This window comes from Ictidomys tridecemlineatus, chromosome 4 (assembly GCF_052094955.1).
Source record: "Ictidomys tridecemlineatus isolate mIctTri1 chromosome 4, mIctTri1.hap1, whole genome shotgun sequence".
NCBI classification, from domain to species: Eukaryota; Metazoa; Chordata; class Mammalia; order Rodentia; family Sciuridae; genus Ictidomys; species Ictidomys tridecemlineatus.
Window position 1 is genome coordinate 64,162,456 of NC_135480.1, and position 22,615 is coordinate 64,185,070.

Genomic DNA, 22,615 nt, shown 5'->3' on the forward strand with positions numbered 1-22,615 from the left:
TGCAGGGGCGGGCTGGGGCTCGCTCAGCATTTATTCCATACAGCTGTTTGAAAAGCTTGTTTAAAATATAATCATTATATATATATATATTTATATATATAAAATATATAAAGAGGAACTGAGGTGAGCCACCCCAAAGAAAAAGCTATGTTTTATAAATATTTCTGTAGCTCCCACATCCCAAAGGAGGAAGAAGAAGGAAAAAAAAAAAAACCCGAAAAACATTTACAACCCAATCTAGTGGTTCCATGTGGTGGGCCGAGGGCCCCGCAGAACATTCCCAAAGGCTCATCTTCGTGGCCCCGAAAGGTCAAGTCCACACAGTCTCACCAGCCTCTTACCCTGGCTGCTTGGACCAGTCTGGAAGGCAGCGCGACACTCCAGGGCCTGGGGCTGCCAGGTTATTTTTAATCTTGTCGGCTCCTTTGATGTCTCGGCCCTCCTTCCAGAGTGACCAGGCCTTCTGTTCCTGGTGGCTTCCAAGTGGAGGCAAAACCCAAGCCGCCTCCCGCGCCTGGCAGCTGGAATTGGCATGGGAAAAGTCCAGGGGGCGCCTCCAGGCCCCGCCCGGCTGAGGGTCCGAGGAGTCGGCGCTCCTGCTGGGCGAGGGCGTGGCCTCACTTGCAGACGTAGCGCTCCACGGTGCGCTCGCAGCTGTGGCAGGTGACGTAGCAGCACCAGTGATACTTGCAGCGGCACCGCTCTACCACGCGGTCCGTGTAGGGGTTGTAGCCACGGCCACAGCACATGAGGTCGCAGCTGTCACTGCCGTTGGACGTCTTGTTGCACTGCCTGGGGGGTGGGAACTTGAGGTCAGTGAGTGCTCTGTGGGTCGCCCCAGGGCCCCACCTGCAAGCCTCCCCATGGCCGTGGTTCTCTTGATCTCCTGATCTCCGAGGAATTTGAAGTAATCCTCTTGCCTAGGGTATGTCTAATCCCCTCTATTCCCATTACCAAAATGATGGGGCTGTTTTGTTTCCTGGGAGGTGTCTCTGTTTCTTCTACTTCTAAATACCGAAAGGCTCCCCACACCAGTCGAATCGTCCTAACTTCACATTGAATTATATTATAATCGATGTGAGAGTCAAATTTACTTTCAGAATCTCAGGACAAATTCTGAAACACATAAAATGGCCTTGGGGGAGAGGTGAAGTGAGTTGGGCACACTGTGGAGGGAGAGAGGCTGCTGGCACTCAACTCCTAGGTGTCAGCCGTGTCCCTCCAGAATTTTAACTTTCTGGAGGCCTGCAATGTCCTTGGTTGGAGGGTGCTGTTGTCCCCATTATCCAGACGACGCAGGCTTGCCAAAAGGCAGAGGCCTAGGACTCCCACTTGGGTCCATGGACAAGCAGGGCTTACGTTCTTTCTGGCACCAGAGCCACTGCTCATGTCTCTCCCCTAAGACCCATGGCTCATTACTGTAGGATGAGGAGCCACCAAAGTTTCCTCTGAAGTGCACACACCCTTCTGCTGCTATCAGCTCCAGCTAGTCAAGAGACATCTGTTCAGATGGTCTCCTCTAGCCAGGCTGAGGCTGGAGAGGGAATGTTTTATGGGAACAGAGCAGCAGGAATCTGGGCACCAGGCAGAAACAAAAGGCTCCCACAGCCTTTTGTTTGCCCAAGGTGGCAAGCCCTAGAGATGACTGAGGCATCTCATCTCTCCTGGGTGCTCCGTGGTGCTGGGGATTGAACCTAGGGGCACTCCAGCACTGAGCTACATCCCCTTTTATATTTAATTTTATGTTGAGATAGGGTCTTGCTAACTTGTGATCCTCCTGCCTCAGCCTCCCAAGTCACTGGGATTCCAGATGTGCGTCACTGTATCCAGCTAGCCAATCCTCATCTTGATGGGTGAGGAAACTACAGCAGAGTATGAAGAGGGGACTTGCCCAAGGTCCCACAGGCTGAGCACAGGCTCTGCAAGAGTTCTGGAGAGAGGAGGGTCATCTAGGCTAACCCACATAAGATGAGCAGGCGTCTAACCGGCAGAGGAGGGGAAGGGTGTTGGATAGAGGTAGCAGCCCAGGCAAAAGCAAAGAGTGTGTGTCAGAATAGTGAGAGAACAGGTGGAAGGATAGGGCTGGAGGCAGGAAGGCCAGGAGGAGGCTGGCCTGAACTGGGCAGGGCCTTGGAGTGAGAGAGGGCTTGCGGGAGGGGACACCCTGGAGAGTCAGCAGGTGACTCAAATATGGAGCTGGGGGCAGGAGGCAGGAGGGAACAGCAGGAAGATCACATGCCTTAGAGCCAGGCAGACCTGGGTTCCAACACTAGCTCTGCTCTTCACTGGCTGTGAAACTTAAGTCACTTAACCCTTATTTAGTCACTCAACACCCACAAGTCCCCTTATCCCTATCCAGCAGGTCTCTGGTTAACCACTCTACCCTCTGGAATAGGAAGGGCACAGAGTTTCTTTTTATTCCTTGACTGTTGACATGAAATTGTGCCTGGAATGGGAGTTGGGAAGGTGGTGCCGTGGGGCCGGGAAGATCCTCGGGGACGCCTGGGAGTGGTGGCACAGGCTGTGGGGGGAGGGCGGGTCTCTGGGTGCAGGCCTTTGAAAGAATCATGAGAGGGCTGTGGTTTGGAATGCTGGCAGCAGGTGAGGCCTCAGTTTCCCCAGCTCAGACATGAGGAGCTGCAAGGCTGGCTCCAGAGTGCACAGGCCGGACTGCCACCAAGGCCTGGTCATGCAGCCCCTGCTCCCAAGGCCCCAGCCCCTAACCACACCTCCTGCTCCAAGAAGTCTTCTAGAAGCCCAGGCCAGGTCAGGGCCCCTCTGGGATCCCCTTACTCCTGGACACCTGAGGACTCTCCCCACTTCCCAGGTAGGTGAACCACAGCTAACCTGAGATGCTACGCCTGTTGGCACAGAGACACTGGGACTGTTTGTTACTACAGCAAAAACCAACCAGCACCAACCAGCACCAGGGCCTGCAAGGTCCATGGGGGAATGCCTGCAAGCCGGTGTGCTAAGAGAGCAGGCATGGTGCTGGCCCGTGGACCTCTCAGTGGTGGGAGAGGGGTAGAAAGGAGAGAGACTGACAGCCCAGCACAGAGGAGATGCTGGGAAGTGAGACTGGAGCTCCATCTGGTTCAGGAAGATGAGCCTGAACCTCAGATCAGTACAGGCGCCGGGCTCACCCAGCTAGGAAGCTGTGCCCTTTTGCAACCCACACAGAGCCACTCACAGGTCCAGGGAGACCCTCTCTTCACTCTGGGGTCTTCAGTGGACTTTGTTTAGCCCCTCTGTGTTCTAGAACCTTCTTCCCTCTCCTTGCCCCCTCACACCCACCCTGCAGCCTCAGCCCAGACTCTCGCTCCTTCCTGTCTCCCTGGCCTGACCCATTTCATCTCCACTCAGCCCAACCCCTCAATCTGGCCTCCAGATGGGGCCTGGGCCTCCTCACAGAGCCTGCTGCCCTGGCCTGTGGGGACAGAGCCCCCAAGCCACCCCCCTCCTAGAGACAGGAACGTGGGCCGCGGAGGAAGCAGATGCTGGCTGGGCACCAACTATGTGCCAGACGCGTTCCCAGACACCCGCTCTCAGTTCAATATTCCTCTAACCCCGCTGAACACCAGTTTTGTGGAATGCTATTAGGGGCTCCTTAATAAAAGAGTTCCCCAGCCAAGCACCTCTGGGAAACACTGCCTTAATCCAACCCTTCACTGGGGCTTCCTCAGGCCCTTCAATATGTCCTTGTGCCTGGTGCCTTGTGCACGGCCAAGGAGAGCTTCCCAGACATATCTGACCAGGGAGCTCTTTCTGTCCCCATAGCTCAAGACTAGCTTTCTCTCCACAGGTGCTCACCTGGATCCTCACCAGTCCTGTCTCACAGCAGGTCTTCAGCCACCCCTGGCCCCTCCTCTCTCCTGTCCTGAGCTCCCTGCGGCAGCTGTGATTGACCAGCTATGGGGGACCCCAGCCCCAGCTCTAAAACTGGGTCCTTGGGAGGACATGGGAGAAGATGGGACTGGGGGAGGGCTTGCACATGTCAGGGGGCACAGGGTCATCCCTCTATAAGACAGGCAGACCACACTGTCCCCCAGTTCCTCAGACTGGTTGGGTGGCCCAGCTGGCCCCTGTGCCCACCTCCCTGGTGCCTCTCAGCTGATCACATCCCTTATCCTTCACCTGGTTACTTGACGAACATTTATTGAGCACCTGTTTTTCTGTTGGGAAGCCTTTCTCCTCTCTCGGTCATTGTCTCTGGCCATCTAGGGGAGAGGCGGCCGGGGGTCTCATGCCAGCCTCCACTGCCCACTTCCGGCCCTCCCAGAAGTGCTGCAGCGACCCTTGGATCTCTCATCTCCACTCAGCATTCCTGGGGCCTCCCCCTCCGCTGGGCAGGGGCTCCACGCTCCGGGTGCCAGTGGAGCCCCACCGTGTGTGGCCCGAGCAGAGTGCAGTGACGGCGGGGTGACCTGCCCTTACCTGTCCTGTGTGCCGTGGGAGCCCACCTTCTCGTTCTTCATGCAGAAGTCGGGCGAGCTCTGCAGATAGACGAGTTCTGAGTCCTTCACAGGCCGGATATCCAGGTCCTTGGGCACCAGGTGCTTGCGGGTGCCCATGGGTCGGTGAACTACCTTGGTGGCCGACAGGTAGCGGGTCTTGAGGTCAGCGGCCACGTCCCGCAGCTCCTGCAGCCCCTTCCAGCAGGTGCGGATGGAGCAGGAGCCAGACACCCCATGGCACTTACACTTCGTTTCCAAAGAGGCACGTAGAGCCTGCAGACAGGGGGGACGTCAGGCTGGGCGGCCGGAGCCCCCTCCTTGGCCTGCCCAGGACCCTTGACCCCCAGTATGTGGCTGGGCACTCTCACAAGACTCATGCCCAATGGCCTCCAAGGGTGGACTGTTTGGCTCTAAAGCTTGGAGGTCTGTGAGTTGAGGTCCAACCCAGAGGTAGGAGGATAGCTGGGAGGGGCAGGAAAAGAGTAGCATTTGCAGGGACAACAGATGCCACTTATTAAGCACTTACTGTATACCAAGCATTCTAACACATGATACAGGTGAATCACAATCACAGCCCATCTAGGAGGTACCATTATCTCCCCCACTTTAAAGAGGCAATGAAGGCTCGGAGAGGTGAAGGTTCATGCCCAAGTTTGCACAGATAGAAAAATCATGAAGCTGGATTTGAACCCAGGTTTGAGGGTGATTCCAAAAGCTGTGGGCTTTAATCGTTCCATGCCTTTTCTCTCCTACAAAACTTGGGCTTGCTAAATGCTTGCTGGGGAGCGGGAAGAAAGAATGGAAGGAAGGGAGTTGGGGAGGGATGGCAAGGAAGAGAGGGAAGGAGAAGAGGCAGGGTGAGTGCTGGGGCACCTCCTCCCCATCAGCCCTGGGCCAGCCATGGCTCTCCACTGTCAGTGCTTCTGCCCGGAAGACCCTCAGCAAGCATGGCACCCCTCAGCGTCACTACTCTGTCTTTTTCCATGCAAAGCAGGAACGCCATTTCTACCTTGCAGAGTGCCCTGGGATTCAGTGAGGTGATAGGTAATAAAGGGTTTGTAAATTATGAAAATAACAACCCTGTGGAAAGTGGGAGGATTGGGCCTGGAGGCTCAGGTAGACTCTAGACCTGGCTTCAGGCTCAGTGCAGCCCCACTTTCTCCCTGGGCCTCAGTTTCCCCATTTGTGCTTGAGGGGCAGGAGTTTGGTGCCATCTAAGGGCCTATGTGTGTGTGTGTGTGTGTGTGTTACCAGGGATTGAACTCAGGGGCACTCAAATCACTGAGCCACATCCCCAGCCCTTTTTTACATTTTATTTAGGGACAGGGTGTCACTGAGTTGCTTAGGGCTTCACTAAGTTGCTGAGGTGGCTTTGAACTCGTGATCCTCCTGCCTCAGCCTCCTAAGCCGCTAGGATCACAGATATGTGCCACCATGCTTGGCTAAGGGCCTTTTTATTCAGCTTTTTAACCCCCTTTTATTTTCACAGGACTCAAACCCCTACCTGGGCCTGGCCTCCCACCTGCCCTGTGCAAAGATCTACAAGGGTCATTGGTCACCTGTGCTCACCCCCTGCATCGGAGAGATGGGGAAACTAAGGCAGCAAGTGGGCATGGAATTGCCTAAAATCACTCAGTAGCTAGGGAGGAAGCTGTTCAAGTTCCTAGAGTTCCTTCTCCCTCATGAGTGGCAGGACCTGGGGACTGAGGGAGTCCATTTTGGATGTAAAATCTGGAATTTGCTGAGCAGAACCTGAGGAAGGCACGGGGTTAAACAGCACAGCAGGCTTCGGCCTGGAGTCCTCAGAAGGTAAAGCAGACTCGGCCACCCCGTGCCAGTGCCAACCTGAGGCATTTACAATGTCATTCACTGCACTGGCAGGGAGGGGCTGGGGGTGCTGTGACCAGGGTGGCAGGAGGCCTGGGGCTGGCCCTGGGGTGGGCTGGGGCGGGCTCCTGCTGGGTCTCCATGGATAGGTGCAGGTCAGCAGAACTGGGAGGCAGGACACAGACTCCCATACAAGCTCTGGGATTTGGCCTCAGTTTCCCAGATTGGGCAAGGATGGCCTGAACATTCTAGAAACCTCACATGAGGGAGATCTTTGAGAGGCACCGAAGCCTCTGGTCACGGGGTCCCCCAAACTTGGGCTCCATTGCACCTTGTGTCCCTGGCTGGGCCACCTAGGTAGGTTCTTTCTGCCTCACCTGGCATCTCTGAACCGCGGGGCCAAGGGGCATGTGAGACGCCATCTGTACATGACTCTGGCTGAGGAGACCCTGCCCGTCTGGGGCCTCTTCCCATCTGTACAAAGGGGAGGACAGCTGCTGCCCCGAGTGGTTTACGGACCACAGGAAAGAAAAGCAAGCATCTATCGCAGGGTTTGGACCATGGATTGGTGTCAGATGTGCTTGTTTGTTTTAATTTTTTTGAAACTAGAAAGGTCCGTTGGTTCACTTGTGCTGTTTTTTGTGCTATTAGATGAGGAATTAATGAAAAATTGATGATGATAGATGTTGGGGTGTGTTTTAGAGGTTGGGGTCGGCTTGGCTGGGGCTCCCTGTCCAATCCAAGGAGATGACTCCTTAGCCTAAGTTTCCATGGCTCCTGGTCCCTCCCAGGGCTGTGGAGCAAGGCACAGGGGGGCTGAGCACCCATGCACCATTTTATAGATGGGAACAATTGAGGCCAGAGAGGAAGTGACTGTCCAGCATCACCTCAGCCATTCAGAGCTCGTGACTCCCAGCTCAGGGCTCCTTCTGCTGGGACAAGCCAGATTCGGTGGACCTGGGGAGGAGGGACCAGCCAAGCCCCAAGCAGCTGGCTGGAGAGGGAAGAGCTGAGGGAGGTCACAGGCGCGTCAGGCGTGGGCAGTCAGGGCCCGTCCCCCGCCCCCCTCCAGGGGCACACCGACGGCCTTCTCTGGCCAATGGCACAAGCACACCATCCGGGGGTGGGTGGTTACCTGTCTCCCCACTTCACTGTTGTGTAGACGCATCAGTTTATTGGCTTGGGATCCTGTTTTTTTCACCTTCATAGGAGCATCGGAAAACTTGGCTCCCATGAGGAGCCCGTAGCTGAGGTTGTCCGCACATCCTCCCCAGCGGTTCCCAGGCCCGGGTGGCTCACCTGGGACGGGGCCGCAGGAGCAGCCGGGCAGGTCGCCAGAGGTGCAGGCCCGGGCGATGGCGTGGCTGATGGCGGCCGCCGACAGCGCATACACGAAGGCCGACTCCCGGGTCCCTGTGGGGTGGGAGGTGCATGGTCACTTGGGGCAGGTGGTCCAGGGATAGGACCGGACCCAGGTCTGAGACCCTCCTGCATCACCCCCACCCCACTGAGGGGTCAGACAGGGACAGGGTGGTGTAGATGGAGGATGGCACTAAGGCCATCAGTCTGTCAGTCTTATCCCACAAGTGTCCCCCAAATACACCAGCTGGCTGGCACGCTCCCCTCAGCCCCTGCACACCCACAGCTCACCCCACTCACATCCTGCCAGGACCCTTCGCTCTAGAGAAGCAAAGGCCAGGCCCTGAGCTCCTCAAGGCGCTCAGAGCCTGATGGGACAGGTGAGTGCGCAGAGAGCCTGCTGCAGGTTGAATCACGTCCCCAAAAAAGGACATGTTCAAGTCCTGCCTCCTAGCGCCTGTGTGACCTTATTTAGAAATAGGGTCTTTGCAAATGGCACCAAGCTAAGATGAAGTCGGACCACATCAAAGACCTTGAATCAGTGGCCGGTGCCCTTAGAGGAGAGGGGATTTGGGATCCATGACACACAGGGAGAATGCCAGGAGGGGACTCCTTCCTCTGAGGTGTGGTGGCCCACAGTCCCCTCTGCGCCCAGGAGGAAGGGCTGAAGAACGTGGCAGATGGGGACTGTCGTGCTGCAGCTGCAGGGATTGCCTGCAGCCACCAGAAGCTGGGAACAGGCAAGGAAGGAGCTTTCCCAGGGGCGCGCAGAGGAAGCAGACCCTGCCAAGGACTCGATTTCAGACTTCCAGGCTCCGGAACTGGGAGCATTTTGGTTGCTTGAAGCCAGCCAGTCTGTGGCACACCGTCACAGCTGCCCAGGAAACTAATCCGGGCAGAAGCAACGTGCCTTGGCTGGACACTGTCCCCTGGGTCCGAGCTCTGCTCCATCTCTTAACTGGCAGTCACTTCCCCTTCAGGAGCCTCAGTTTCCTTAGCCGCAGAGTACAGAGATAGTACCCCCGGCAGGCCCGAGCTGGCCTCCAGATAACTGAGGAGGAAGGAAGGAGGCCGCATCGAGTGCTACACAAACAGGAGCTGTCACTGCTTAGGATCCACAAGAGGAGTTATTATCACACAGTGGGGAGATAAGACCCACTTGGGTGTTTCTGTCTGTCAAAAGTCTCTCTATCATAGCCAGGTCCCCAACACCCGCCTCCTCCAGGAAGCCTGCTTCACAGATGTCCTGTCCCTAACCCCGTGTGCACCCGCAAGACCCGCAATTTCCATCAGCTGAGCCTGGCACCAGGGTGCACGCCAGTAATTCCAGCGGCTTGGGAGGCTGAGGCAGGAGGATCATAAGATTCAAAGCCAGCCTCAGCAACTTAGTGAGGCCCTGTCTCAAAATAAAATACAAAAGGGGGGGGGCTGGGGATGTGGCTCAGTGGTTAAATTCAATCCCCAGTACTCCTCACCCCCACAAAAAAAATTTCCATCCGCTGGTCTAGGATTGCCTGGGGCACACCTGCTACCTGAGGGTGGGCTCTACGGCCTTCTCACTGATATAGTCCCTGGCTGACCTTCAGGACCATGGGAACGACCTTGGGGCATGCTGTGAGCGTCCTGCTTCCTCCGCCCATGCTGTGGGGTGTGTGTGCACCTGTAGAGTCTCAGGCTCCCTGCACTGGCGTGTCACTCGACAGTGTTCACTCACTCGCTGGCTCACGCCTGAATGCCCGTACCTATGAATGACTCATGCACCCATCGGCCTGCCCAGCCGTGCCTGCGTCCGTGCCGGTCCGTCATCCACCGATCCACTCATCCATCCACGAGCCTGTGAATCCACCCATCCGTGAATCCACCCACCTATCCAAACACACCTAGATTCACGCCTGAATTCACTCACCCCCACCCGCGTGCTGTCGACAGCCCCCGCCCTACCTCTCTCCAGGTCAAGCAGGTAGTTGGGGGCGAGCTCAATGGAGGAACAGTTCCAGCGCATGTCGGCGAAGGCCCTGCGGCAGGCCTTGGTGACTTCGCGGGCGGCGCGCACGATGGTATGCATGAGCTCCAGGTTGCTGCGGCACAGCTGGACCTGTGCAGACACCAGGCCCTCCAGCTGCTTGCAGTGCTGCGTCTGGTTCAGCGCCAGGGCGGCCGGCGTCTTGGACAGCGCCCTGCACACCGCCGCCGAAAACGACCCATGGAAGAAAGACAGGGCTGTGAGGGGCCCTGTTGCTGCGGCTGGCCCTGCCGGCTCAGCTGTCCCCTCAGTGACTGGAGCTTTTCTTGGAGGGAGCCAGGAAAACCAGAGGTAAAGAGCCAGGATGGAGCAGCAGTTCCCCCTCCTACTCCTGTGTGACCTTGGGCACATTGTTTGCCCCCTCTGGACCTAAAGCCCTAACCATAACATAGGATCACAACCCCAACCCACCTGAGCCACATGACAATTGTACCAGCACTAAAGGGGTCTGCAGCTCACAAAGCCCTCTCATCCCTTGCTATCCAGAGTTCTCACCGCAGCTGTGAATGATTTCTCTTTACTCAACATTCATTCAGCACTGAGCAGCTATGTGCCCAAAACTGTGCTAACTGCTAGATTATTATAATCATAGTAATTACATATACTATTAATTGAGCATTTACTATATGCCCAGGATGAGTTAGGAGCTCTTCATCTTTTCATTTAATTACTAAACCCATTTGCTATGTCGTGAGGCCTGTAGCCAGGCAAAAGATTTGGACCCCTTCCCCAGATAAAATCAGCAAGCTGTCCACAAGGATGATGGGGTGGGGGTGCAGGCGGCTAACAGGATGCCAGAGCCCTACAGAATGAGAGAATGCGCTTGGATGAGGAGGGAAGACTTCCAGGCAGAGGAAGGGGCAAGATCAAAGGCGCAGAGTGGCCCCAAGCCATGAGCAAGGACATGTTGGTGTGTTTGGACAGCAGCATCAGCACCAGTGGTCCACAGAGCCTCGTCAGACAGGGCTTCCTGACCTAACTGGATCAGTTCCAGGCTGCCTAGGCCTCGCCTTCTTGGGGTGCCTGTTGTCTAAACCCCCCAAGCCCTGACTGAGAGGGCTCTGACTGCGCATGCCAACGCCATGGCCTCTGTGGGCTCTTGGTGGTTTACAGCCCCTCCAGCTCCTCCCAGCATCGGCTCCATTTCCCAGTGAACAGAGCTCTCACTCCTCGGCTCAGGGGTCATCCTGGACCAGATTATCACATATGAGGACAGAGGCCCAGCCAGTGGGGGAGCTTCCCAGCATCCCCCTGTGAGTTGGTCTTCCCTCCCCAGCAGGCCCAGGCCCTCAGGGATGCCTGGGCCTCCTTCCTGGGCGCCCTGCTCTGCACTAGCTGGCCCGAGCCTCCCTGCTCTTGCTCTTGCCAGTTTGTTCCTTTACTTTGAGTCTGTTTTCTCAGTTTTAAAATGGGAAGGATTGCATGAGTGACAGCAAATCAAACATGTGGCCTAATGGCAGGAGCACAGTGCAAGCTCATGCAGCGTGGGCTGCCGTCCATTCCCTAGGCTCCTGTTCCAGCCAAGAAGTAGGGTGACGGCTGATCCTGTCTCAGTGCAGGCAGTGCCTGAGTGCTGGGTGCCACAGCTCCAAAGGAGGGGAGCTCTGAGCTCCCAGGACCTGATGCTCATTGCCTGGGGCCCTGAGGACCCCGGCAGCCACTTTGGGTCTTAACTTCCATCTATGAAGTCATCAAGCAAGGGCCTCCCCAGCTAGCAGTGAGCAAGGTCCTATGAGGGAGGCCCCAGGGACCCACTGGCTGGGACAGGAGCAGCTGGCTACAGTCCGCGGGGGAGGCTTCACCTCTGGAAGCACCAGGCGGAGGCAGCAGACTCCACAGCAGAGGAGGCCCGCAGTCCTCTGGTAATTAGTGGTAATGACCGTTTCTAACTAAATCCCCCTTGGGGAGGTAATCAAGGACTAAGGCAGGAGGTGGGGGAGTCGCTGTGTGGATGTCTCCCCAGGCTTGCCTCCCTCCGCAGACCCCTAATTGGAAACATTTTGGTTTATCTAGGGGTGGGGTGTGGGGGAGAGGGTGGAAGAAAGGACAGGAGGGAACAGAGAGTTCACCCGGAGGCCTGTGCCAGGGTTCTGCAGGGGTGGCGGTGGGCAGCAGGCTTCTCTCACTCAGGATTCAGGGGTCTACTGGGACTGGCTCTGACAGAGGCTTGGTTCAAACTCTGGCTCAGTCACCACCTACCACGTGACCCTGCATGTTGCTACCCTTCTCCCAGCCCCATAGAACACATCCATAGTGTTCTATGCCCAGGACTGACACAGGCTCTGATGGCGGGGACATTTTAGGGTGACACAGGAACTGGGCAAATGGCTTCACCTCTCCCCCATCGCCTGAGCCATGTACTCCCTCTCCTTTCCGCTACACCAGCCCATCTCTGCGCCTGGGTGGTCCTTCCCCCTCCGCCTCCTGCAGGGCCACGGCATCTGCCCAGCTTCCTCCAGGCTCCCCAGTGCCCACCCTGCCCAGCCTATCACTGAGTGGTCTTACTGAGGTTGTCAGCAGCCCTACCTTCACCTACCCAAGGTAAGGCCACCTCGAAAGAAGGGCCTCCATCCCTCTTGCCCAGGCACAGAGGCAGGCCATATGATGAGATCTTAGCCAAAGACCTACGGTCAGGCTTCGAGAGCCCCAGGGTCTCTGCCATGCTGCAGTCCATTCTTTATCAGATGCTTCGGTCACGGCTCTGGGCTCATGAGGCCTCAGAAGGGTCCCCACTAGCACATCCACAATGTGGCCTGGCAGCTCCTGCCTCCCCCATAGAGAGATGGGATGAGGTCAACAGTCAGTGGCAGAGGCATCCTCAGGATAAGGAGGACCTTGGGCAGGGCTTTGGGTGGACATTAGGGGACCACAAATTTTGACCCAGTGGTTCTGCCTCTGTGGATCTGTTGACCCAGGGGTGGGAAAGCGATGGAGTCTGAGGAGCTGGGGACTCTAACCCACCTGCCCAGCACCTTGGGCTTTCCTGGACTACACCTCATTCTGATGCTCACAGGCAGGGAGGGTGGAGCAAGAGCTGGGCTTCTGTCTAGCCCCCTGGGTGGGCTTGGAGAACTCTTCCATCTGTGACAAGCAAGACTCCTCAGTTAGGCCCTAGGTTTAGGAACCGGGCTCCTCAGAAATGCTCCTCCTTCTCCAGCCACACCAGGCAGGGGACTGCAGCTGCCAGCCCAGGAAGAAGCCCCCAGGCCACATGGCAAGAGTCCTCCTATTCCTCCTAGGAATTTGTCCCAGGGCTTCACAGTCAAGAGGGACCAAGCCAGCTCTCCCTTCCTCCACTGTGGACCTGTGGTGACTCAGGGTGGTGAAGGCCTGGAACTTGCAGATGGAGCCCTACCTAGAGGAGACTCCTAGACCTCAGAAGCTCCCTGCCCTGTCCCCACACATGCTGACCCCTCTGTGTCCCATCCTGCAAGGAAGCCCCAACAGCCTCCATCAGATTTGACAATCGAAAAGCTAAAGGGCAGTGCCAGTTCCCAGGGTGCGAGTGGGAAAACTGAGGCCCAGAGAAGGGCAGGGCTTGCCCTGACCTGTGCACAGCCAATCATATAGATGGAGCTGGAACCCAGGCCTCCCAGGGCCAGGCGGGGGCTCCTCGTCTGAGAGGCTGAAGGGTTGCCTGGGGCTACGTTGGTAGAATGAGCCCAAGCTGAGACTCCCTCCTTCCACTTCACTTTGCAGCAGCTATGGCCCTTCTAGAGTTTCTTGGGACTCTTCCTTAAGAGGCCCCACCCCTGTGTGAGTGGCACAGGGAGGGCCTGTCTTCTCATGGGGCAACCCCACAGGTAATGGGACCACCCTCTGCCCTCCCTCACCCAGACAACCAAAGGGGTGGGTGCCCAGACCTCCCCCCAATACTTGCTGGTCTGGGGATCTCCAAGCACCTGACTTGAGAGGTAAGTTAGAGGAGGGTCTCCAGGAAGCAGGTGCTTCCATTCCTGACTACCATCCCACCTGCTCAGGCAGGTGAGCCCACCAGGTGAGCGTCCCAAGTTACTCAGCCACATCTGGTTTCAGATTCTGTGTCAAATGTCCCTTTCATCTACAAGTCACTTTCCAAAGTCCAGGGCAGCACTGCCCCAGGATTGCCCCAGGACAGCTGATCCTCCTGGATGAGTCCCCAGCATCCTGCTCCCACTGTACCACTGTGCTGGGGTTTCCCTACAGACACCCTGAACTAGCTGTGTGACCTTGCGTGAGTTATTTACCCTCTCTCTACCTTAATCTCCTTGTTTGTAAAAATGGTAGTGATGAGATTATCACCTGCCACATAAGAGCATTCACGAATTAAATGACCACAGCTCTTGGAGCCACATCTGGGGCACTTACTAGCAGGTGCTTATGGTTCCTGGTCTCTCCCAGCTTCCCTGAGGCAGGGTCCTGCCTCCTGCTATGCTCCTGCTGTTCCTCCCATCTGGGACACTGGCTTGGCCTTCCATCTCTGCCCATCAGAATCCTCCAGCCCAGCTGCAGTTACCTCCCTTGGGTGGAACTGACCACTCCTCCTCTGGGATCCTATGCTCCCTCCCAGGATAGCTCACAGCCTACCTTGCATTTTCACATGTCCCTCCCCACCAAGAGGCTGGGAGCTTCTTGAAGGCAGACACTGAGTGGGTAGCGCCTGGGCTACACAGTGCAGATAGCATGGGTGTTGGGCTGAGCCAGCTACCTGTCCTGCCATATGCCAGCTTGAAGGCTTGTGTGAATCACGCACTTCTCAGAGCTTCACTCCTGCCACCATAGGGCCTGGATGTTAGCAGTGTCCCCGTGTCTCCCTGTGAACTACAAATGTCACCTAAGCCCAGTCAGTTCCAGGTCTCTGATGCTCTTTGTGCCCTCAGCAAATCCTTCCCTTCCCCAGGACCTCATTTCCTTATCCGTAAAATGGTGGCAGTGGGAGAGGGTGAGGGAGGATTCTCTCAATGACCGGGGTTCCTGCCCACAGGAAGAATCCTTTGCCTATGGCCAGAGGAAGGTGGTGGTTTCTCAAAGTTCATGAGGGGCAGCTGGGAGGAGCCTATGCCCCAGGGAGGGGAGACCACCTGCCCAGGCCTCTCCTTACAAACAGGAAGCACCAGAAGACAGGGCTCCCCTCTTGAGTCATCAATTAATTGATAACTCAGTTCCAGAAGGGGCAGGGCCCATGACCTCCAGACTGTTTGCTGGCGGCCCAGCCGCTATCTCCCTGTGTTCCAGTTAATCCCCAAGCCCTCCTAGGGGCCCCTCCCCAGCCCCCATAATCTGTTCCCTGCTGTTTTATCTGCATGGTTCGCTGCCGCTGCCCCTGCCCCAACTCCAGACCTGTGTCCTGTCCTGGACCTTCCCACCCTGGGAGTCTCCTCCACCATCATACTCTCCTCCCCACTGTGCCCTGCCTAACTATCTGCATGCAGCTCTGCAGTGGTGAGGGGGCAAGCCCTGGAAAATTTCCCCAGTGTCCCAAGTGTGTGACCCCACCAGGTGGCTTCCTCACCTCTGGGCCCCCACACCCCAGCACCGGTCTCTTCTAGGACACTTGGACACTTGTGGAGTTATTTACGGCCTGGGCTTATCTCTCCCAACCCAGAGGGCAGCTCCTCCAGCAAGGGGCCGGGTTTCACTTCTCTCTCTCCGCACCCATCTCTGTCCAGTGGGCTGCCCACGGAGAGGAGACCTGACCTTCTCCTATGGCCCCCTGATATTCATACCCAAAGGAACCCCTGCACGTGTGCACAGCCGCTGACAGCTCAGAGGTTCTCCCCGAGCCTCTTTTCCCATGGAATCTAAGTGAGCTGAGTCTCCCCTCCTCTGAGGGAGGAAGACACTGAGGCTCTCAGAGGTAGAATGACACTTCCCCAAGGTCACCTAGGCTGAGAGGTCAAGAATGTGAACCTCCAGTTGGGGTCAATAGCCTGAGAAGGAGATGATCTAGAGCCGGCCCCTTTGAGCGAGTGCGCCCCTCAACAAGGATGTCTTGCGGAGGTGTGTGACAGACACCTCGGTGGCTTTTGCGCAAACATCAGCTGGCCAGGACCGGACAATTCCATTGCCCGATGCGAAAGCCCTTGGAAAGGACGGCATTTTGCAGAGGAGGAAATCGAGGCTAAAGAAGAATGAATTCCTCACGACCCCCAAGTCATCTTGGATTCCCGGGTCTTGGCAAACTCGACCAGTCCAGGAGACCCCTTTAGGCCCTCCCCTGCCCAAAACTCCCGCCCCGGGCCCCCCAGCTTGGAGGCGAGGTCCCTACTTACAGCCACTTGATGCCATAGCACACGCCGGTCTGGAGTGCCAGGGCGAAGAGCAGAGCCTCGCAGACCTGCGGCCGCGCCCTCATCGTCGCGCCGCGGGCACGCCCGGGGGTCGCACCCAGCAGAAGCCACGCCGAAGTCCCGCCGCCTGCACCGCCACCGCCGCGGGTCCTGCGCGCACGACGCCTGCAGTCGGGGAGAGGAGAGCGAGGCGGCGGGTTAAGGCGGCGCGCGGACGGGGAGGCGTTTTATTCAAATTACAAAGGAGGGGTCGGACCCGGGGAGGCCAAGCGCGCGGCCCGGCCCTGGGACCCGCCAGAGTCTGGCTCGAATTAGGTGCGGCCAGAGCGCGGCCGAGGGCGTGTCCACCTAGCGCAGCGCCGGCCGCCCTGGAAGGACAGGAGGCTACAGAGTCGCTGGGAGAGACCAGGCGCAGTGTCAGCGGGAGGGAGAGACAGGCTCAGAGAACGAGGCTGAAAGCCGTAGAGGGAGAAACTGGACAGACCTACAGACCCAGGGACTGAAACAAGAGGGGTCCTGGCTGGAGACAGCAGCTTCGAGGCCTGGGATCCGGGTTCTTATCGCCGAACTATTGATCAGTAGCTTCTCCCAAATACCAACACCTGGCATTCGCCTGGAGTCCTACACAGCCCTTGGCGATTCTCCTGATCCCTTCTGTAAACTGGGGTGATTTGGGCACAGTTCACTTTTTATAAGGAACGTTCTCCTAACACGATAGCCTTTGCTCCTCTCGGCAGCCCATCTCACAGATGAGAAAACTGAGGCCACGAGATGTGAAACAGGCTGTTCCAGTGAGCTGTCTTACTCAGTGTTCTGTTCCCAGGTCTATCAGTGTCCCGTGAGATCAAGCGAGTGAGAAGTCAGGAAATGGGGGCTTGCTCCGGGCATCTGTTTCTGTCTGGGAAGGGGAGGATGAGGAATGGGATGGCAAAGTTCTTTATAAAGCAATAGTGAATCAAGGTCTTGAATCTCCGAGTTCCTATTTGGTGGATCCACTTTGGAGGGCAAGAGAGAGTGAGGTGCGTGGCCAGGTTCCAGGCGGGTCCAAGGGGCCTTGGCAGAGCCGAGTAGCTCGCCGAGCCGGCACGATGCTGCCTCACACCGCCAGGCGGCGTCCCAGGGCCGCGCAGCTGCTGCCACCCCGCCCGCTCACAATCCGCAGAGCTGCTTTCTGCGGCTTTCTCCCCCTCTTCATTCTCACCTCATTAACTCCCTTCCCAGCTTCTCCCAAATTTACCAACACCTGGCGTTCGCCTGGAGTCCTACACAGCCCCAGCAGCCCCTTTCCCCTCCGAGGAGCAGAGACAAAGGGATTCCTTTCTAAAGGAATTGCAGAGTTAGAAAAAGGAGGAGCCCGACTGGGGGTGGGGGGTCGCTAGAAGAGAAAGAGTTCTCGTCTGGCACGGTGAGCTTGGGCAAAGCCTCAAACACCTCCAGCCTCAGTTTCCCTTTCTGTAAAATCAAGGGACTGAACTTCACACATCTGCTGAGGTCTTTTCAACCTCCCAATCCTCTTTTGAGTCTTTGAGCCTCCCTCTGCCGGTTTCCATTATTACGTATACTTGTGTAGTATGTGCTAGTACATGTGTGCCATAAGCAAGAAGAGAGAGAGAGAGAGAGAGAGAGAGAGAGAGAGAGAGAGAGAGAGAGAGAGAGAGAGAGAGAGAGGAGAAAGGCAAGAGGAAAGGCAAGGAGAAAACTCCAAATTATTTTTTTTCCTCCTCTACAGAGTCCCCCAGCTAAGCGCCCAGCACAGTGGCTCGGTGACAGCAGGGTTATGGGTGTAGCTGAACCCCTCCTTCCACCTAGTCTACATCCGAATCCTTTGTCTTACTAGTCCTGGAAGTTTACCGCACTCCTCAGAACGAGAAAAATATCTGCTGAATGGGGGAGGGGATCAAAATTCCAGTCACCGTCTTTCCTCTCCGCCCCCTGAAGTGTGGGCTCTCCCCCACGGCGCCCAGCATAACTGGGTGGGGAGGGTCCAAGAGCTGCACAAGGAAGAAGGCGCGCAGACTTACAGCGGAGGATCAGTGTCTAGTCCAACTCTCCTAGGGAGAGGAGAGACCGCCCAGGTCACACGGTGCACCGGGACCTAGGCCTGCAGCAAGTCTCTGCTCTTTCCGAGTGGCTTCGACAGTTCCAGATTTCCTCCGGCGCTCCACCTCGTCGCTGGTGGAGGAAGTTTCTGGCCTGGGCCTCTGGGTCCTGACGGATATTCCCGTCCCGTGTAAGAACCTCCAGGACAGCCACACGGGCCGCTGGGTCACCCTCAACCTAAGCCCTGCGGGTCAGAGCGCACTCGCCTCTCGGAGTCCCCGGCCCGCCAGGGGGCGCTAAGCCGGGGTTCAAGGTGGGATCTCCCCAGCGGTGAGACTTTGGGCAATTCTCCTCCTCTTCCTGGGTCCGGGTGTCCTCGTCTGAGGGTGGGATGATGTGTGGAATGAGTCCTCTCTCCGTTCCGGTCTTTCTTTAAGACATCTACGTGCCTCGGTCAGTCCTGATCACTTGTTTCAGGCCCTGCGCGGAGCCTCGTTAGGGGCCAGGCGCGTAGTGGTGCGCTCGCGTTAAAGTGCGGGGTCTGCAGAGATAGAGGTCCTTTCCTCCCTCCTCCTGGAGAATAGGTCCAAGCTACCCAACCTGCAGCAGGTGGAGAAGGGGACCGCCACGGCTGTGCACACGCTGGACACCGTGAGCGTAGTGCCGACAACAGGTGGTCATGTCTCGTGCCGTGGAGGTCTCCGGAAACCTCGCCTCTAGGGCAGCCTACGCTCTGAGCTTAAGGAGGCGAGGATTTGCATAGCCTCCCTTACCCCGACACGCCGGTGCTGGGCCCAGAGCGAGCGCCGCGACCAGGGGCAGTGTCCACGCTGCACGGAAGGTCCGCGCTGGCGGGTCTAGCCTCGGGTAGTGCAGCCCTCGGGTAGTGGACCGAGTGAATCACGGCTTCAAGGTTACCTGGAGAAGTGTAGCAAGGCAGCAACCGCCAACGGGCTTTTACCCCAATCCCGAGTCTTTCGGGATATGTCTGCTCAGCTGCGGCCGCTGCGCCGCGTCACCGCGGAGATTCGGTGTTTTGGAAGTGGAAGAGGAGGGTGGGGAGCTTGGGATTCCTACTCTGGAGCTCGACTTTGCGTACCCCAGGTCCATGAGGGAACAGGAGACACCGCAGCGCCGGGTATGGGGGTTGTGGCGGGAGGTGTGGGCTCCTGCGCGAACTCAGCCAGATGTTCAGGGTGGCTCCAGATGTGCCGCGGGGCAGGGGTCAGGTCTCTCCTCCCCCCCAACCCCCATCCTGGAACTCAGGTCTGTAAACAAACTCGGTTTTTGCCTTACCCTGATTGCCTTTGGAAGTTCTCAAAACAAGGCATCCGTCCCCCATCCTCCAATTTGGTAGGAGCTGCCGAATTTCTCTGCCTTTTGCTACCCTCTCCCGCCTCGCACACACTCCCTTTGCCGAGGGATCCAAGTCCCCCACCCCCGGGATGGCTCGGGCATGACCTCATCAGCAGGCTGACTAGAAGGGAGGGGGTCGAGTCCTGGAGTGGGGGACAGGGCCAGGAAAGGTCCGTGAGGGCCCTAGGAACTGCGCAGCCCACCCCATCCCGCAACCACTCTCAAGTCAGGTACCGAAGCTGCGCTGCGCAAGCGGAATTCCTAGGACTGCCGCGGAAGAGAGGTATGGAGGACATGCTGTGCTTGCCCGGGAATGGGTGCCCAAGGGGGTCGTGGCGGTCCCCTCGGACTCGGGCGCCCCCAGCCTTAGCAGATCCCCGTTGAGTGTCTGCCGGCTGCCCACAAGCACTGCTCACCTCTCAGGGCGCTCTCCGTGCGCGCCCTGCGTGCCCTGCTGTCCAGATGGGTCTCGAGCGGCGAGCGCGGCCCCTAGTGGACCCGAGCGCACTTCGGCAGGCAAGCAGCGAGGACACCCTCACTGTGGAGCGGCTGGAGAAGAATCCCGAGGATACCCGCAAATGAAGATCGGCTGGCGTGCAGCACGAACCGTGGCGCGGAGCCGAGCTGCTTTCCGCTGGGCTCAGCGCCTGGGCCCTGCACTCATTTGCTCGCTGGAGCTCTCCCCTTCGCCGGGCGCGATCTGCAGCGCGGGCCGCCCCAAACTGCTTTATAAGGCGCGGGCAGCCTCTTTGATCCGCCCACGTCAGCGCGCCGAACCCCACCGGGTGGCTCCGGCGGCGCGCTGGGGGCGGGGGCGGGGTCCCTGCGGATGCTAGGGACTCGCGGCGCCGCCGGCGGCTGGAAAAGACTTCGCGGCCCGTTGAGGTACAAAAGGGGTCTTGCTCATCACAGCTAGCGTTTACTAAGCGTGACCGCTGCGTGCCTACTGAGTGCCAGCCAAGCGCCGGGCCCAGGTAAGGTCCATCTCCAATCCTCGAAGAAACCCGGCAAAGGAACTTCCACCCCAGACAAAGTCCATCATAGGTCCCAGTCTGGAACTCCAGCATCACTAGGGTGCTCATCTCGCAGCTTGGCTGCTGATGACGTCCGCGGTCTTGAGACTCTGGCTGGTGTCCAGGTCTTGGTCATCTCTTTAGGCCTCTGGAACCAGTTAAATGATCCTGCCCTCCCAGGAGAAAAGAGGCGCCATGACTCTGCTCTGCAAGGGTGTTTTAAACCAATCGCAGAATGTGCTCAAGGATAATCTAGCTCATTAGTAGAAAGGAAAATGGAGACCTAAAAAGGACTTGTCTCACCCCACCCCTCTTTTCCTCATTCTTTCCAGCTGCCCAATACCTGGCCACAGGTACCTCCACATGCAACACACACCTGGGCCCACAATGTCTATAGCAAACTCCCAGCCAAACAAATACTACCCAAGTTCTACAGCCAGTCCCTCTTTCCACACAGGGCTGAGACACATTACCACAAATGGTTACAGGTTCACTCTGTGGGAGATGCTTAGACACATCATATGCCCACACACACTCAGGAGCACACAGGTGTGAAGTGGCTGTACACATGTCATTAGGATGAGGCTGAATCTATAGACCGCCCCCAACCAGTTCAGGCACAAACACAAGTTTCCACACATGCAGTCAGAACTCACACATAGCTCTCAAGCACGCAGAGAATGCACACATACTCCTGCACACGGTCATGGGGATATCCTTGTGAACACATCCCCATCTCCCATCCCAGAGCACTGGGGTCAATCTCATTATAAAAGAAGTGGGAAAATAGTGGGGCTTTGGGTGGCATATTTAGGAGGTAAAGGAGGAGCAAGGCTATTTATTGCCCCTGAGAGGTTGGCAACAAAGTTTTTTAGGGGCTCAAGAATGTCCTTAGCTCCCCTGCCCCTGTATTTTGACCACCATGATCAACTGGTGAGAACCATTCCAGGTGGCCTTTCTGATTAGGATGCACTCTGTCTGCTCAGTTGAGAAACTAAGTCAGTAGCCCCCACACATTGGTAAGGAGCGCTTCTGCCAAAAATCCCCTTCTGGTTCCCAGCTGGAGTAAAAACTGAAAACAATCATAATATAGACTTTGGGTTCCAATATAGATTTTGTCTGATTTTATTTTTAGGTGTGTGATATTCACAAGTTGTATAAATTCCTGGAGACTTATAATACAATCCCACAAAATGATTAATAAGATTAGTATTCCCATTTCACAGACTTGAAAGCTGAGACTCAAAGAGGAAGTGCTGACAACTGTAGGAATGGGAATTAGAAGCCAGATCCCTCCAGCTCAGAGTCTACTGCAGCTGTGGCTCATGGTGAACAAAGGGGAAGAGGAATAATGACTTTCCATGGTCTCATGGCAGTTTAGGGAGGCCAGGAGATGGTTCCAGAACTTCTTCTTTTTTTTTTTTTTAAAGAGAGACAGAGACAGAGAGAGAGAGAGAGAGAGAGAGAGAGAGAGAGAGAGAGAGAGAGAGAATTTTTTTTAATATTTATTTTTTAGTTCTTGGCGGACACAACATCTTTGTATGTGGTGCTGAGGATTGAACCCTGGCCGCGAGCATGCCAGGCCAGCGCCCTACCGCTTGAGCCACATCCCCAGCCCAGGTTCCAGAACTTCTGAAGCCCAAGCCTGACCCCTCCTAGCCCTTCCCAGCTCCCCAGTTAGTCTAGTTGATGAAGATCCAGGCTCAGCTAGGGCTGGAAACCCTGTCCTGGGGGAGGGGGAGGGAGAGAGGGCTATGAGGAAGTAGTCCCAAAAGCTTGGATTGAAAGCCAAAGGGTGGGGGGGCGGGGAGTGGCCCACACTTGTAATCCCAACCACTCAGGAGGCCGAAGCAGGAGGATCATGAGTTCTAGGTCAGCCTCAGCAATTTAGACAGACTCTGTCTTGAAATAAAAAAAAAATACAAAGGGCTGGGGATGTGGCTCAGTGGTAAAGCACTCCTGGGTTAGATCCCCAATACCAAAAAATAAAAACAAAAAAGGCCAAGGGCACAAGAGCAAGGGTCTGTCCCTCCCTGTACTCCAGTCTCTCCACTGTACAATAGGAGCACTTTAGCAGGGCATTCCCTGAGACATCTGTGAGAGGATTTCTTTTCATCGTTAGAACCCACTGACCTTTCCATTTCCTTTTCCTCCTCCTTCCCTCTGTCCAGCTTTTGCTGTGTGGCAGGCCTGTGCTGGCCACTGGGCTTCAGGCTCCTCTTGGAGGGGAGGAGGTCCCGGAGGGGCAGGGCAGGGCAAGCCCTCTCTTGGCAG

At 56.7% G+C, this 22,615-nt stretch overlaps 1 protein-coding gene and 1 long non-coding RNA gene across 6 annotated transcripts in view; one reads left to right on the forward strand and one right to left on the reverse strand.

The window, feature by feature from the left end:
* Wnt11 (Wnt family member 11) lies at positions 1 to 19,876 on the reverse strand. Of its 5 annotated transcripts, none has more exons than XM_021725106.3 (6): positions 19,745 to 19,876; positions 15,915 to 16,097; positions 9,582 to 9,817; positions 7,417 to 7,694; positions 4,435 to 4,727; positions 1 to 792 (listed from the first exon to the last, which is right to left on the reverse strand). In XM_021725106.3, exons 2-6 carry the CDS (start codon positions 15,995 to 15,997, stop codon positions 618 to 620), a joined length of 1,065 nt encoding a protein of 354 aa, XP_021580781.1. In that variant the 5' UTR covers positions 15,998 to 16,097; positions 19,745 to 19,876; the 3' UTR covers positions 1 to 617. The 5 variants fall into 5 exon arrangements, with proteins under 5 accessions (XP_021580781.1, XP_077902820.1, XP_077902819.1 ...); XM_078046694.1 differs by lacking the exon at positions 19,745 to 19,876 and adding an exon at positions 19,563 to 19,705; XM_078046693.1 differs by lacking the exon at positions 19,745 to 19,876 and adding an exon at positions 19,269 to 19,397.
* The window catches only part of LOC120889656 (uncharacterized), a 6,729-nt gene continuing 3,224 nt past the window's right edge, over positions 19,111 to 22,615 (forward strand). The window contains exons 1-2 of the long non-coding RNA XR_013437803.1: positions 19,111 to 19,611; positions 19,752 to 20,302. This is a non-coding gene — a long non-coding RNA (uncharacterized LOC120889656). The remainder of the gene's footprint in view (positions 19,612 to 19,751; positions 20,303 to 22,615) is intronic.